General features: G+C 48.6%; 3 protein-coding genes across 5 annotated transcripts; all 3 read left to right on the forward strand.

Annotated features, from left to right (window-relative positions):
- The first annotated feature begins 201 nt into the window (after positions 1-201).
- LOC125525988 (anti-H(O) lectin-like) lies at positions 202-1219 on the forward strand. The gene has a single exon (XM_048690998.1). The coding sequence runs from the start codon at positions 205-207 to the stop codon at positions 1159-1161; it is 957 nt and encodes a 318-aa protein (XP_048546955.1). The 5' UTR covers positions 202-204; the 3' UTR covers positions 1162-1219.
- Positions 1220-8248: 7029 nt separating this feature from the next.
- Positions 8249-11909, forward strand: LOC125521621 (BTB/POZ and MATH domain-containing protein 2-like). 2 transcript variants are annotated; one of them, XM_048686681.1, is made up of 4 exons: positions 8249-8539; positions 8642-9840; positions 11266-11475; positions 11571-11909. In XM_048686681.1, exon 2 carries the CDS (start codon positions 8649-8651, stop codon positions 9825-9827), a length of 1179 nt encoding a protein of 392 aa, XP_048542638.1. In that variant the 5' UTR covers positions 8249-8539; positions 8642-8648; the 3' UTR covers positions 9828-9840; positions 11266-11475; positions 11571-11909. The 2 variants fall into 2 exon arrangements, with proteins under 2 accessions (XP_048542638.1, XP_048542637.1); XM_048686680.1 differs by having other exon boundaries at positions 8642-11475.
- Positions 11910-12838: 929 nt separating this feature from the next.
- LOC125523800 (BTB/POZ and MATH domain-containing protein 2-like) lies at positions 12839-14672 on the forward strand. 2 transcript variants are annotated; one of them, XM_048688873.1, is made up of 2 exons: positions 12839-13118; positions 13232-14672. In XM_048688873.1, the coding sequence occupies exon 2, from the start codon at positions 13243-13245 to the stop codon at positions 14428-14430; it is 1188 nt and encodes a 395-aa protein (XP_048544830.1). In that variant the 5' UTR covers positions 12839-13118; positions 13232-13242; the 3' UTR covers positions 14431-14672. The 2 variants fall into 2 exon arrangements, with proteins under 2 accessions (XP_048544830.1, XP_048544829.1); XM_048688872.1 differs by having other exon boundaries at positions 13235-14672.
- Positions 14673-14986: the final 314 nt, after the last annotated feature.

The raw sequence follows: 14986 nt of genomic DNA on the forward strand, positions 1-14986 counted from the left end.
ATATTTGGTATGCTATCAATTACACGCTCAACATGTTGAGAGCTCAACATTGGAGCAATCTAAATCGTTGGATTGACATGATTTGATGGTCAAAATTAATTGAATCTATCTCTTTGAATCTTTTTATATTGGTATAGATATAGATATAGACGATGCTCCTCCTCAAGATTCCTATAGCTCCTTCCGAAGCACCACGGCCAAACCATGGCCTCTCCCCGTCGTCCGACCACCACACTAGTCCTTGTGTCGTTGCTATGCCTCTACCAAGCGCCACGCTGGGCCTTCTCGCTCTCCTTCAGCCTCGACTTCTCCGACCTCACTGCCGGCACGTCGATCCTCGTCGCCGGCGACGCACTCATCAGTCCACCAGCGCTCCAGCTGACGAAAAATAGCCGGGCGTCGTACCGGTACAAAGTGCCTCTATGGAACGGCGCCTCGAGCGAGATTGCTAGCTTCGCCACCGCCTTCTCCTTCTGGATCACCCCAGAGATCGAGGACAGCCCGAACGGGATGGCCTTCTTCCTCGGCCATCTCCCTTCGTTGGACGTCCCCCGCAACAGCAGCAGCAGTGCCGGCGGCGGCCTCCTCCCGGCCTTCGCGGACGGGACAGGCGAGAGCCGGATCGTGGCGGTGGAGTTCGACGCCTTCCTCAACCATGTCGGCATCGACGTCAGCTCCGCCAACTCCACGGCAGCATCCGCGTACGCGACGGCGACCTGGCCGGGCAAGAACCTCACGTCGTCCAGTGTGATGGAGGCCACCGTGAAGTACCACAATGACACCAAATTGCTGGCCGTCGATCTCCTCATCGGCGATGCCCTGTACCAGGTCAATGCAACCGTTGACCTGCGCAGAACCCTAGGGGAGGAGGTCGCAGTCGGCTTCTCCGCGGCGAATGGCGCCGCCGCCGGGCTGCACAGGATACTGTCGTGGTCGTTCAGTTCCACTCTGCCCGAACCAAAGCGGGAGGCGCCGCCGCCTGCTGAACCTCCTCTCCCAACCAGCAGCTACAACCACAGGAAGGTAGCATTAGTCCTACTATTCTTAGGAACAATCGCCATGAGGTGTGTCCGGATAGGATTTCAGGTTGGATTCAACCCATCACCGGGCCATGTTACCTTAGGCCCCGATTGGGATGCTGCATTTTTGCTACCCCCGTAACCTTTTACACCTGTATACTACCCTACCCTCCAACAAATTCCTGGTGGAGAGTTGTAAAATATTTCCGGTGGTTGTAACATGCGCTTGGCTACCAGGTTGTAATATACCAGTGTATTCAACAGATCACAATTCACCAAGCTGCCCTTTTCTTCCTCCCCGTCCCATCAGTTGGACGCGCCATGGAGTCGTTGCCGCTCTACCTGCTGCTCCTCCCGCTCCTGGACAATGGCCATCGTCCCACTCCTCTGCCTCAACCGCAGCTGCTACATATTACAAACATCAACAATTGAGCAAGTACATATTACAAACACCAACTCCAAAACTGGGTTATCTACCCCTTAAAAAACTGGGTTGCCTACTTTATTCTGTAAAACAGGATAAATGCAACCCTCCACTGTCTGGTGCATCCGGACTTCCGGTGTATATGCCTCAGGTTTAAATTTTTAGAAGTTCCAACATGAATCTACTCAAAATTTAATGTACAATTCAAAATAAAATGACAAACTGACATCAATTGGTGATAATGGGCCACATTCAAAGCCCAACTTATACTAGGTATACTCCCTCTGCATACAAATGATGATCTAAAACGTCTTATATTTGTTTATAGAGGGTGTCTGGGCTTTAGGTCACGCGGAATTGACTGATCAAATTGTTGAGTCTCATGAACCCAATGCAAAAAACTTGCTTTTTAACATGATTGATTCATTATCAAATTCGGAGTTTGTAAAGATGGTTGTAACTCTTTGGGCAGTATGGACCGCTCGCTGAAAAGCAATACATGAGTCTATCTTCCAAAGCCCAATGTCGACCCACTGCTTTGTTGAGAGCTTCATCGCCGAGTTGGATGACTTCAACATTGCCAGGAATTCCACTTCGGCGGGGCGTGCACTTGTAATACCAATGCGAAGCTGTTGGAAACCCCCTTCGAATGGACACGTTAAAATCTATGTAGATGGGGGTTTGTCCTATGATGGGCGTGTTGGAGCTGCGGCGGCAGTATGTAGGGATGAACATGGTCAGTACCTTTGGGTCCTCTCAATTGTTCTACCCGGTATTATTAATCCGATAGTTTTAGAGACCATTGCTTACCGTGAGGCTTTAGCACTTGCGGCTGATCTATCTTTGGGTCACTTGGTAGTTACTAGTGACTGCAAACCGATTGTGGATGATATCATAAAAGGGGTAGAAGGCCCTCATATCACAGTTGCCAAAGAGATAAATAATAGAAAAGCACATTTTGCTAGTTGTGATTTTCCGTTCGAAGGTCGTGCTTCGAATCAGGAGGCTCACAATCTTGTAAAATTTTCTGCCTCACTTTCGCAGGGTCTCCACTTGTGGCTTATCTCCACTCATGACTACCTTTGTATCCCTTTGATTATTGTTCAAAATTAATAAAGTATGGGATCCCTAAAAAAATACAGAGGGAGTACTATTTACTGCTAAACTGTCTATCTTTTTGTCTTGGCCTGTGTTATGATTTTTCATTTGATTTATTGCGACATGAGGGAGTACTATTTACGTATAGGACAGTTTTCCTTTTACAAATTTCTAGAACTTTGATTTCCACAACATTTAAGAAAATATTAAAAAACAAAGGTCAGATTTACTTTAAGCCCAAGGAAAATGTACATCTTTTTATTATTATATAAATATGGAAAATTTAATAAAAATAAAAGCAAAACCAGAAAGTTTCGAGCAATTGAAACCAGAAAGTTTCCAGCTTCTCAACCAAGTGTTTACCTACCTTAGCCACTCATACTACGTTAACAACGTTTCGAGCGATTGAAACCAGTGAACGAGTAGAGAAAGCCCCTTCTCTTCCCGTCCATGAGAGCGAACGAATAGACCCGGCCCTTCCCGTCCATGACACTATGTATAATAGTATCTCAAACTCTTGGGGGCATTACATACAATTTCTACCAAATCTACCTCCAACTTTCCATAGTCCTCACTCTTGGGTTTCGGTAAAATAAGAAAAAACTTGAGTAAAAAAACATAATAATAAAAAAAATCAAGTATGTCAACCGCTTTGTTGAACGGCCATTAGATTCTACCTGCTTTTTTTTACGGAATTTAGATTCTACCTGCTTATAGTATGTCCAGTAGTGAATATGACAGTACGGTGGTGGCTTCATAAAATGGAAGCTTTGAACGACAACACCATTAATTGGCGGGCTCCTTTCGTTAAGTTAGAGTTGCGTACCACGTTTGCCACGCGGTCTCTAGTAGATCTACATCATGCACCAACTTTATGCTATAAATTTGATCTTGACATAACTTCTTTTTAGGGTTGATCTTGACATACGCAGAAACCTATTTCTAATGAAGTCTCTCTTACCACGTTTACCACTTGCGCCGGCAGAAACGAACGGCCTATCTGCGGCTGACGCGTATTTCTTTGGGACGTGGTGTGGTACCATTGCGTGTGGATCTAGGTGTGTCGTTGCGAATTTGCTTAACGTGACTGCCATCTTTGCATGTGGATCTAGCAATTTTATATGAGATTTGAGACAGTCCGTTCATGCGCTCCATGGAGGTGACGGGATCCATCGGTTTGGCTGCTTTCCTTACTTTGCATGCCATGGTTTTTTCTTTTCTTTTTGCATGGGATATTTTTGGTTGTTGCGATATGAATGCATGCGGTATGCTGGCTCCCTAAAAATCTGCATTCGGTGCTGCTTATCATTGTTTCTGGTCACTTCTGGTCCCTGCTTACGACGATGTTTTTGGTAGTTGCTCGCCCGTTTGTTCCATGTTCCGGCCATGCGCGTGTTCATGTTGCTTAATTGGATGCTTCTTGATCGCCGTTTAATTCGTTCTTTCTGGATAGCCGGAAGGTGTATAAATAGCCGGATTTGCTTCCTGTTTCACCGCACTGCACCGCTCCGCTACTCGCCTCGTCACTGTGCCTCGGTACGTCGTCGCGTCAAGCTCACATGCATCTACACCTCGCTCCTCCCGCGGTGAGCATAGCGCGGCGGTCTATGGTGGCCCTCGGTCAGCATGCTGGGGAGATGCCCCTCACGGCCGATGGCCAGATCACCAATGGAGCAGTGCCCCTCATGGCCGCAGTGTCGGTGACCACTAGAGCTGACAGGGGTGCGGGCTACGACGCAAGATGTACCTCGTTGTTGCCAACCTCCCCCTCCCCCTGCTATATGAATAACACAACATTTATCACTGCGAGTCAGGGAAAATGCACCTTGGGTGCTCCTCATTGTATTGCTATGAATATATAACAGCTGTACATGTACATGGCGCTCAGCGCAAGAGAAAGGGATAGAGGAGGGGACGTGCGACGTGGGCAGGGAGAGTGGGGATCGTGCATGGCATGCTAACCCATGCGTACGTGATCGCTAACTGCTAACACCCCGCCGCAGCTGAAGCGTCTGGTGACTGGATGCACAAGCTGGACCTAAATTCTTGAAACGTCGGTGTCGAAAGCCCTTTTGTCATGACATCGATGAACTGCTGCTTGGTGGGGAAGTGCAAGACGCGCAGGTGGCTGATGGCAACTTTCTCCCTGACGAAGTGGATGTTGAGCTCGATATGTTTCGTCCGCCGATGATGTACTGGGTTGGCTGCCATGTAGACAGACTATATGTTGTCGCAAAAGACGATCGTGGGCTTGGGCAGGGTGATGCAAAGCTCGCCAAGCAACTGGCTTAGCTAGCAGCACTCGGCGGCGGTGTTTGCAACGGCACGGTACTCTGCCTCGACGCTGCAGCGCGAGACGGTGACCTGCGCTTGGAGGACCAGAAAACCAGGAAGTCGCTGAGGTAGACGATGCAGCTGGAGATGGAGCACCTGGTGTCAGGGCAGCCTGCCCAGTCCGCGTCCGAGTACACGGTGAGGCAGAGAGACGCTGAAAAACCCTAAAATAATGCCCGGACGTGACGCAACGTGCGTTCGGTGTCGGATTTTGTTCATTTTTGACGTGGGGTATCGGGGTGGGGCCCCACACGCGCTGGCAAAAGTTGGGGTACATTCCCTGAAAGTGCTCAAGTACTTCATGTGAAAGGCAGTGGTTTCGGTATGGGCGGAAGGGACCTTCCGATGCATGTCTCTCCTTCACATCCGCCAAATGGGCTTAATTTTTTTTCATGGGCTACAATGAGCATGACAAGCATGCACGCCAAAATTTGTTGCGTTTCGACGCTGTTTGCATTTTCTATAATTTTCTGGGACGAAAAACCCTAAAATAATGCCCGAACGTGACGCAACGTGCGTTCGGTGTCGCATTTCGTTCATTTTTTGCGTAGGGTATCAGGGTGGGGCCCCATATGCGCTGGCAAAAGTTAGGTATATTCCGTGAAAGCGCTCAGGTACTTCATGTGGAAGGCAGTGGCTTCGGTATGGGCGGAAAGGACCCTCTGATGCATGTCTCTCCTTCGCATCCGCCAAACAGGCTTAGTTTTTTTTTCACGGGCTACAAAAGCCCGCGGCCAAGTTACACGTCGTTGCAAACATCGAGCCACGTGAAAATAATAACTAATAGCTTTTCCAAGCATAAATAAAACCGTTAAGCCACATTTTTGACCGGCCCTACCGCCCACGCGTATGAATAGAGGTTTATGACGCCCGGCTATAGATGCGCTTACGTTACTTTTTTTTCCGCAGGGAAATTTTAAATCTTGCTGCAATTACGATATCATTGTGAAATCACAATTCATTGACGAGGGCAGAGCTTGCTGAAGCTTTTAGCACATTATACGTTTGTTTTCCTCACATGGAATTTCAAATCTTGCTCCGATTACCGATATCACTGGCTTCGCAATATCACCGTTTAATTGCAATTCATTAAGGAGGGCAACGCTTGCTGAAGCTTTTAGCACATTGCACGGTACTGTACCATATGATGATCACAATCTCATTCCGTAACTGAAGTTACCCATCAGGAACTGAATTTATCCCCACAGAAGATGCCCGTTCCGGCAGCCCCCCCCCCCCCCCCCCCCCCCCCCCCCCCTCCGAATCGACAATTTTAGTAGGAGCAGTGAGTAATTACCAACGAGATTAGATCAATATACGTATTCGGTCCCTCTATACTCGAATCCTAACTCCGCCATTGCGTTCTGGTAAATGCATAGGTGGAGAATTTTGACTGACTTCACAAAATTACAGTCAAGTTAGCCGTTCCGTAACGTACGTAGAGCCAGGGCTCCGCCTCCTTCTCCAAGAAAGAAAGTTAGTGTTTGTGCCTCTCGCCGGCGCCGGTGCAGGTCCGCCTCGTCTCCGGTGGCCCTAGGGCCATGGAGGCATGATGGATCCTGGCAAGGGCCGGCGGGAAGGCTCCGTTTTTAGTCGTTTTTTTCAATTTTGTTAGGGTTTGTGTCCTACTCAGGAAGGCGAGACGGCGGCGGCTCCGTGAAGATGGAATAAAGGTCTCCCCGCCTAGCCCCTATTCCGGCGGTGCGTCTAACATCGTTGGTGGGCGTGTGGAGGTGTGTCTCCGGCAGATCTACCTTTGGTGGATTTGCTCGGATCTCGTCGTTGTTCGTCTACGTTCGTGTGTCTTTGGTTTGGATCCTTCTGATCTACGTTATTTTTCATCGGTGACGGTTGCTATTCTAGGGTGCTGGTCCTATGGGCCTTAGCACGACGATTTCCCGACTGTCTACTACAACAAAGTTTGTCCGACTCCGGCCATGGAGAGGCGATGACGGCGGCGCGTCTTCGGCTCGTTTCGGTGCTTGTATTGTAGTCGTCGCTAGGTGGTCTACGGATCTGGATGTAAAACTTATTATTTCTAGTGTTCGTTATACTATCATGATTGAAAATGAATAGATTGAAAAAATTTCCCGCAAAAAAAAGTTAGCCGTTCTAAATACAAATTCGAATTGCTTTGAGTGAATAAGCAAAAATCAGCTCGATTTTCAGGCTGTGCCCAAACCTAAACAGGGGAGCAACTAGTTAACGAGCGCTCCTTCGGGAGCCTCGCAACGATCAGCGCCTTTGGCGCGCTCTCAGCCATTCACCAAGTGTCGCGCTCTGGACGCTCCATTCGGATTTTAATTTTTTTTATTTTTCCGCACGCGTTTTCGGCTTTTTAAACGGTTTTTCTGGTTTTTTTCGACGTTTTGGTTTTCCCCGATCGTTCTTAACTTTTCGATCAAAAAAATTCAAAAATTTTTTTCGCGAAAAAACGCGTTTTCTTTTCTTCCTTTCGCGAAAGTCACGGTTTTTCTTCCGCGAGAGGCACGGTTGTGCTTTAGCGAGAGTCACGGCCGTGCCTTTCGGAAACGAAAAAAACGTGTTTTTTGTTTTTTTTTCTTTCGCGAGAGTCACGGTTTTGCTTCCGCGAGAGGCACAGTTGTGCTTTCGCGAGAGTCACGGCCATGCCTCTTGAAAAGGGAAAAACAAAACGCGTTTTCTGTTTTTTTTCTTTCGTGAGAGTCACGGTTTTCCTTCGCGAGAGGCACGGTTGTGCTTACGCGAAAGGCACGGCCGTGCCTCTCGGTAAGGAAAAAAATACGCGTTTTCTGTTTTTTTTTTCTTTTGCGAAAGTCACGGTTTTGCTTTCGCGAGAAGCACGGTTGTGCTTTCGCGAGAGTCACGGCCGTGCCTCTCAGAAACGAAAAAAAAACACGTTTTCTGTTTTTTCCCTTATAAGAGAGTCATGGTTTTACTTCCACGAGAGGCATGGTTGTGATTTTGCGAGAGGCATGGGCTTGCCTCTTTTGGAAAAGAAAAAAACCATGCTCCCGGTTCGGTTTTTTCACCCGGTTTTTTTTTTCGTGAAAAAAAGTTCATCAAAACCTGTCAACATGGGATCTAGTTTTGAAAATCTCGACGCGAGGAATCCAATGGTGAAAATGGTTCGAGATTTGGACGCACGGTTTAAGAGATAAAATGTTTTGAATAAATGGATCTATGAAAAAAAGAAAAACTCTCAGGTTGCGACAAGTGGCGCGCTGCATGTGCGCCACTTGTCGCGACCTGAGAAAGTGGAGTGTTCTTTGTAACGAGTATGATTTCGCCTAAACAGTGCCGTGATCGATGTATGGGCTTTGCAACGTGGGCCGTGAGGGCCTTAGAAAGCCCAATCAACAACGTGGGGACTTACAAACCCTAAGTCAACGTGGCAGGCCCAGGCCGCACCCATCGGCGAGCCGGCGCCGCAAACTCTGTTTTCCGTCGGCGAGCGACGCGGCGGCGACTCCGTACGGTCGCCCGCCGGTGCAAGCCCAGGCAGCTTCCCCGCCGCGGCCGCCCGCTGGTGCAAGCTCAGGTCCGCTTCCCCCGCGCGGCGTAGCGTGTGAAGCAGAAGCAGCGGCGACTCCGTGCGGCCGCCGGTGCAAGCTCAGGTCTGCTTCCCCGCGCAGAAACGTCGGAGCGGGCGGCGCAGCGGCGGCTCCGCGGAGTGCCTGACCAGGTTCGCCCCTCAGCTCATCTATCCCAACTCCCAACTCAATTTGGGGTTTCAATGGTGACCGACAGACTGAGCAAATGTAACTCATTTTCAATGGATTGGCAGGCTCGTCATGTCGTGCTTCACCGGCGTCTCTATCATCGACGGCGAGCAGTGCTGTTACGAGGCGTCGGCCGTGGTGGACGCCGGCGGCGCGGACAGCGGGTACCACTTGCTCGTGGTCCGTGGATACTCGCGCACCAAACAAGAGTTGTCCGCCGGCGAGAGCATCACCTCCGATGCTTTCACCGTAGGAGGCCATTGCTGGTACATCGAGTACTACCCCAAGGGCGAAAACCCAGACTGCGGCGACTTCATTTCTCTCTATGTCACCAATTACGACGACAGTCTCAAAGAGCCCCTGGAGACCAAGTTTTGTTTCAGCTTCGTTGACGAGGTTGAGAAGCAGACGCCAATGTACATTCGTGTGGCTGGTAAGACTTGCCGATTCACCGACGGCCGTTGTTCCTGGGGCACCGACAAGTTTGTGAGAAGAGATGCCCTTGAACGATCATCGGACCTAAAGGGTGATTGCTTCACCATCCGGTGTGATGTCATGGTCATTCGCAAGGATCCCAAAGCCGAGGATGCCGGTGGTCATGACACCAAGGTGCTCCTGTCTGACATAGACCAGCATTTTAACATTCTCCTCCAAACCAAGGTGGGTGCTGATGTGACATTCAAGGTCAGCGGCGAGACCTTCGTCGCACACCGCTGTGTGCTCGCTGCCCGATCCATGGTGTTCATGGCACAACTATTTGGCCCCATGAAGGAGACATCCGCCGTCATACAGATCAAAGACATGGAAGCAAAAGTGTTCAAGGCACTGCTTAGCTTTATCTACACAGACTCATTCCCTGTGATGGAGAAGGACAGCATGGAGGAGGATGCAATGGTGGAAGTTATGGAAGATGGGCAAGAAAAGGAGGCAGTGGAGGATGAAATGTTGCTGCAATGGCTTCAAGACTTGTTGGTAGCGGCTGACAGATATGATGTCCAGCGGCTCAAGTGCATCTGTGAGAAGCAGTTGTCTGAGAACATAGGTGTGAGCACGGTGATGTCCGCTCTTGCTCTAGCCGAGCAGCACCACCGCCAGGGATTAAAGGAGGCGTGCTTGAAGTTTATCCAAGTCCAGTCCCCCTCGTGCTTGCAAACAGTAATGGCAACTAATGGTTGGGATCATGTAGTTTCGACCTATCCCTCAGTTCTGAAGGAGCTCTTTCTCAAGTTTGCTTCGAACCAGCGAAAGTAACACCCTGCATACGGTACGCTATGCATGTTCCTTAGTTAGACCTGAATTGACACTCTTTTGCATATGTGGGATCCTCTAGAGAGATGGTAATCTGTGTGTATTGTGTTTGTCTCATCATGTATATAATTTGCCCATGTGCTGAATCAGGGAAATCCAAAAATATGGCAACATGGAATGGATGGTCTGTAGGAGTAAGTGTCAAATTGATCGGCATATTAGTAATGTGCAAGCTTCCTAGCTAGTCATTTTATCCTTAGTTGTCTGCATTAGTTGTCTCATATACTGTTGCTTCGTGCCTTCCCTGTCATGTATAACCCTTGGTTATCAAAAAGAACAATGTAGATATTTTGGAAAGGCATTTTATGAACCTGGATTTAGGGGAAACAATTTTTTTCTGATTATAATGACAGCGTCAGTGTGAAACCTTGGTCGAGTACCCAGGAACCTTCTCCTGGGTGCTTGATGTTCTCCTTGTGTGGCACTTCCCATGGGAGATGAATGTGGGAGCTTGAAATGTTTTTGCAAAGTCCAATGCTTTAATTGTGCTCTGTACCTGAAAATATTACTTTCATCCTGGTATATTTTGGAGCACAGATGGTTGCTGTCAATTTAGGAAAGCTTGGGAAATCTTGAGTGCACAGACAGGGTCACAGGGGCTATACTTTTTCTTTATATAACAAATAGCTTTTGGCCAACCTACTTGGAGCTATGCTGGTGTTGATGCCCTTGAAAAGCCAAAAAATTAAAATGCCTGTACAACGTATGCAAGGAAACTGGCTGATTGGATCAATCAATGGGAGGTATCTTCGAGAAAATATGAATCATTCGCCCTTTTTAGGACATGATGAATGGGCAAGCAGGGAATGTAATTTTTGTTCCTATTTATTACTACTGGTGTGAGCTATTACCTAGAGCATTGCTTGACCACAAAAGTTCACATTGGAGATCAACTACCAACCAGGCTTGTAGTGCTAACAGCTAAGCAATCAGAATAACCATTTTTTTTTAATTGTATTTATTACATCTCCCGACTTGCCACCATTGGCTCCATTGATACATTTTCCAGTTGTTGTTTTATCCAAATTTTGTGTTTCTTGCAATTTCCAAGTATCTTGATGCAGATATGTGCACCTACCTACTTGTTTCCAATGGGATGGGTCCAGATTTTCAACATATGAATCATCACTCTTATCTGTTTGTATGTTCCGTCAGGCTTGGCAGACAAACATATACTCCCTCCGTTCCAGAATAGATGACTCAACTTTGTACTAACTTTAGTACAAACTTGGGTCATCCATTTTGGAACGGAGGGAGTACGAGTTGGTGTCCGTTGCATCTTAATTTCTTTGCGTCTTTGTGTTGTTACCCACACACCTGATCATTTGAACTGACATTTGCTACCCATGCTAATGCTTTTTGTGTCTCTGTTCAAAATCAGTGGCAGCACCCTGCTGCTGCAAATTGCACCTTGAGCCTTCATCAGCAAGTGTGGCAGTGCCAGACAGGTAAGCATGCTTGGTTTGTATAGCCATTTGTTTTAGCAGTTCCGAGGCGGTGGACTGCGCCCTGAGGCACCTTTCGCATGGCTATTAATTTTGGGAGCATGTACCTGGTCATGCTGTTGGTTGTATCTCCTCTCCTGATCTGGGTAAGACCACGATTTCATGACAACTTAAGCTGACTTGTCGATACTTTACAGTCCTCGGATGACTGAACCGGTTCATTGGCTGTGTGTATGTGTAGGTGAAGAATGGCGGCGGTGCTTGAACTACGTGTATGGATTGCACTGAGGAGGATCTGCGAATACATGGCCTATTGGCCTGACCATCCAAACTGAAGAGTTGTAGATGCAAGCAAGAAGATATCTTTGCTTGTCTAGTGTAGAAATTGTTAACACGTGATAGAAAGAGACCACGAAATTGCTGGAGCTGCCTGTTACTGTTTATTTATTTGCGGTGAAATAGAAACGCAACTACATCACTGCTCATTGTTTTTATCTGAATACTGAATATTAGTACCTTTAAAGATATTGTTCATCAGGGTATGAAGAATTACGGGATATACTATGTTTTGACCAGCTAACTAAAGATTTATTTATTTTTGCTACTTCAGTTAGTTCTGGATAGTTTTTTTTTTTAGTTTGTGCTGCGAAATAGAAACGCAACTATATCACTTTTATTTTCTGGAGTGGCAATTTATTCATCAGGGTAAAGCTTGATGAAGCTTCAACACGTTGTGGGATATACTATGTGAACACAAGGCACTCAGGTGCATCCCCCCTTCCCACCCTGCCCTTGAGATCCCTCATCGCGAGGTGGTTCACCTTTGGCGGGCACGGCACGGCGTGGCCCTGGCTTGGGCAGCTGCTCCCTGCAGGTGTTTCTCCCTTGTCGGCAATGCCCAGTACCCAGCTGCGTTTGATGGGGCCGACATGGGTTGCAGGCGCGAGTTCTGCGATCAGGCTGCCGTGCTGGCCAGGGTTTGCAAGCCTGCCTTGGCCGGTAGGTCCCCTCGTCCCCGGCGGCGCCTTCTTCCGAGTTGCGGCGGTAGCTATGGCGTGGTGGTGTTCAGGTCAAGTTGGTTGTTTCCCAGCGGCGATTGTTTTTGCCGGCGCCGATCTGGTGGCGTGGGGCCGTTTGAGGTCTCGCTTGGGGTCTTTTGCCGACGCTATTTTAACCCCGACAGCCCTAGACATGCGTATTGCAGCATCTATGGTTTGCTGGGCCATTCTTTTTTACCAGTGAGTGACCAGTCCGTCCACCCGATCGTTTGAGGGGTGTTTGAGGCGCATTGCAGAAACTGTTAGAAAATTTCTATTTTGGTGATAGAAAAAATCAGTCAAGTTGGGTTTACCATTCCACAAACACTATTTTTGAATGTAAAATATGGCTAATTGTTTCTTAAAAAAAGGATAATTGTTTTTGACTTGATTGTAAAATTCAGCGCGATGGGCTTTGCAGTTGGGGCCTTGAGGCCCAATGACGTGATGAGTTGTTTGTGAACCCTATGCAGGCCCAGGTAGCACGCACGCACGCAACAAGCCGACGGCGCACACTCTCTGTTTCCGGCGGCGTCGGCGGCGCAGCTAGTGTGGCGGCGGCGTGAACTGCGTTTCCGGCAGCGCGAGCGGCGCAGCGAGTGGGGAGTCGTCTTGGTGCGGCAGCGAATCCGTGCGGCCGCCGGACGGGTCCAGCCCCTCAGCTCGCCGCAGCCTCTGTTCCGGGGAGAAGCGGCGGCGTCTTCGTGCGGCGGCCACTCCGTGGGGTGCTAGCGGCAGCCGGACGTGACCAGGTTTGCCCCCTCCCCCACCCACCCCCCTTATTAGCTCATCGATCCCGAGTCTGAAATTTGTGGAGTGTGAATGCCTGAATGGTGACTGAGTAGATTTATTCTCAATGGGCCAGCAGATTCCGTCATGTCGTCGTTCGCCGGCGTGTCTGTAGTCGACGGCGACAAGGAGTGCTCTTGCGAGACATCGGCCGTCCACGCCGGCGCCGACAGCGGGTATCACCTGCTCATGGTCAGGGGCTACCCGCGTACACAAGAGGGGTTGCCCACCGGCGACAGCATCGCCACTGGTATCTTCAATGTAGGAGGCCATTATTGGTACATCCAGTACTACCCCAACGGCTTAAACCCGGATTGCGCCGACTACATTTCCCTCGATGTAGCCCTTGTCTACGACAACGATGATGCCGAGCGTGGCCTGGCCGTGGAGGCCAAGTTCAGTTTTAGCCTCGTCGACCATGTTGAGAAGCAGAATCCGATGTACATTTGTGAGGCTAATAAGACTTGCACCTTCTCCAGCAGTGCTACTTCGTGGGGCCGCAACAAGTTTCTGAGAAGAGATGCCCTTGAACGATTGTCAGATTTGAAGGTTGGTTGTTTCACCGTCCGGTGCGACATCATGGTTGTTTGCCAGGATTCGAAAACCGAGGACGCCGGTCGCACCCTGTCTGGCATACACCACCATTTTAACAATCTTTTGCAGACCAAGGTGGGTGCTGATGTGACGTTCGAGGTCGGTGGCGAGAGGTTCGCTGCCCACCGGTGTGTGCTTGCAACCAGGTCGAAAGTATTCATGGCACAACTCTTTGGCCCCATGAAGGAGGGCACCACTACGTCCAGCCTCATACAGATCAAAGACATGGAAGCAAAAGTGTTCAGGGCTTTGCTTATTTTCATCTACACAGATGTGTTTCCCTTGCCCTTGAGAGAGGAGGACAGGACGGGGGAGGATGAAATGTCAGTAGTTATGGAAGAAGCAAAAGAAGCGGCGGCAGTACAGGATGAAATGAGGCTGCATTGTTTGCAACATTTGTTTGTGGCAGCAGACAGGTATGATCTCCAACGGCTCAAGTTCATCTGTGAACAACAGCTGTCTGAACACATAGGTGTGACCTCGGTGATGTCCACGCTTGCTCTAGCCGAGCAGCACCACTGCCAGGGATTGAAGGAGGCGTGCTTCAAGTTTATCCAAGTCCAGTCTCCCTCGTGCTTGCAAACAGTAATGTCAACTAATGGCTGGGACCATGTATATACGACCTATCCCTCGGTTTTTAAGGAGTTCATTGCCAACCTTGCTTTAAACCAGCGGAAGTAACACCCTGTGTACGGTATGCATGTTCCTTAGTTAGACCTGAAGTGACGATCTTTTGCTTTGTGCCTTCCCTGTCAGCTACCTCTATGATGTGTGTGTTGCTTTTGTCTCGTCATGTAATTTGCCTATATGCTGAATCAGAAAAATGCGACATATGGGCAGATTGTCTCGTCATGGAATGGAAGTTCTGTAAATTCAGGTGTAGGCGTCAAATTGATTGGTGTTGCAGTAATGTTCAAGTTTCCTAGCTAGTTGTTTCATCCGCATATATTTCTCTGCGCATTAATTGTCTCGTATATTGTTGCTTTGTGTCTTCCCTTTTCTTGATGTTTTCGGAAAGGCATTTTATGAATCTCGATTTAGGGGAAATAATTATTTCTGAATACAATAATAGTGTGAGTCTGAAATCTTGATCCGGTAGCCAATAACCTTCTCCTGGGTGCTTGATGTTCTCCTTGGGTGATGCCTCCCATGGGAGAGGTAGGTCGGAGTTTGAAAGGTTTTGCAAAGTCTAATGTTTTTTAGTTGTGGCCGGTACACAAAAATATGACCTCCATTC

Source organism: Triticum urartu, chromosome 7 (genome assembly GCF_003073215.2).
Source record: "Triticum urartu cultivar G1812 chromosome 7, Tu2.1, whole genome shotgun sequence".
Taxonomy (NCBI): Eukaryota; Viridiplantae; Streptophyta; class Magnoliopsida; order Poales; family Poaceae; genus Triticum; species Triticum urartu.

Coding starts and splice junctions, on each gene's coding strand:
- LOC125525988 (XM_048690998.1), top strand. CDS start 205: ATGGCCTCTCCCCGTCGTCCGACCACCACACTAGTCCTTGTGTCGTTG.
- LOC125521621 (XM_048686680.1), top strand. CDS start 8,649: ATGTCGTGCTTCACCGGCGTCTCTATCATCGACGGCGAGCAGTGCTGT.
- LOC125523800 (XM_048688873.1), top strand. CDS start 13,243: ATGTCGTCGTTCGCCGGCGTGTCTGTAGTCGACGGCGACAAGGAGTGC.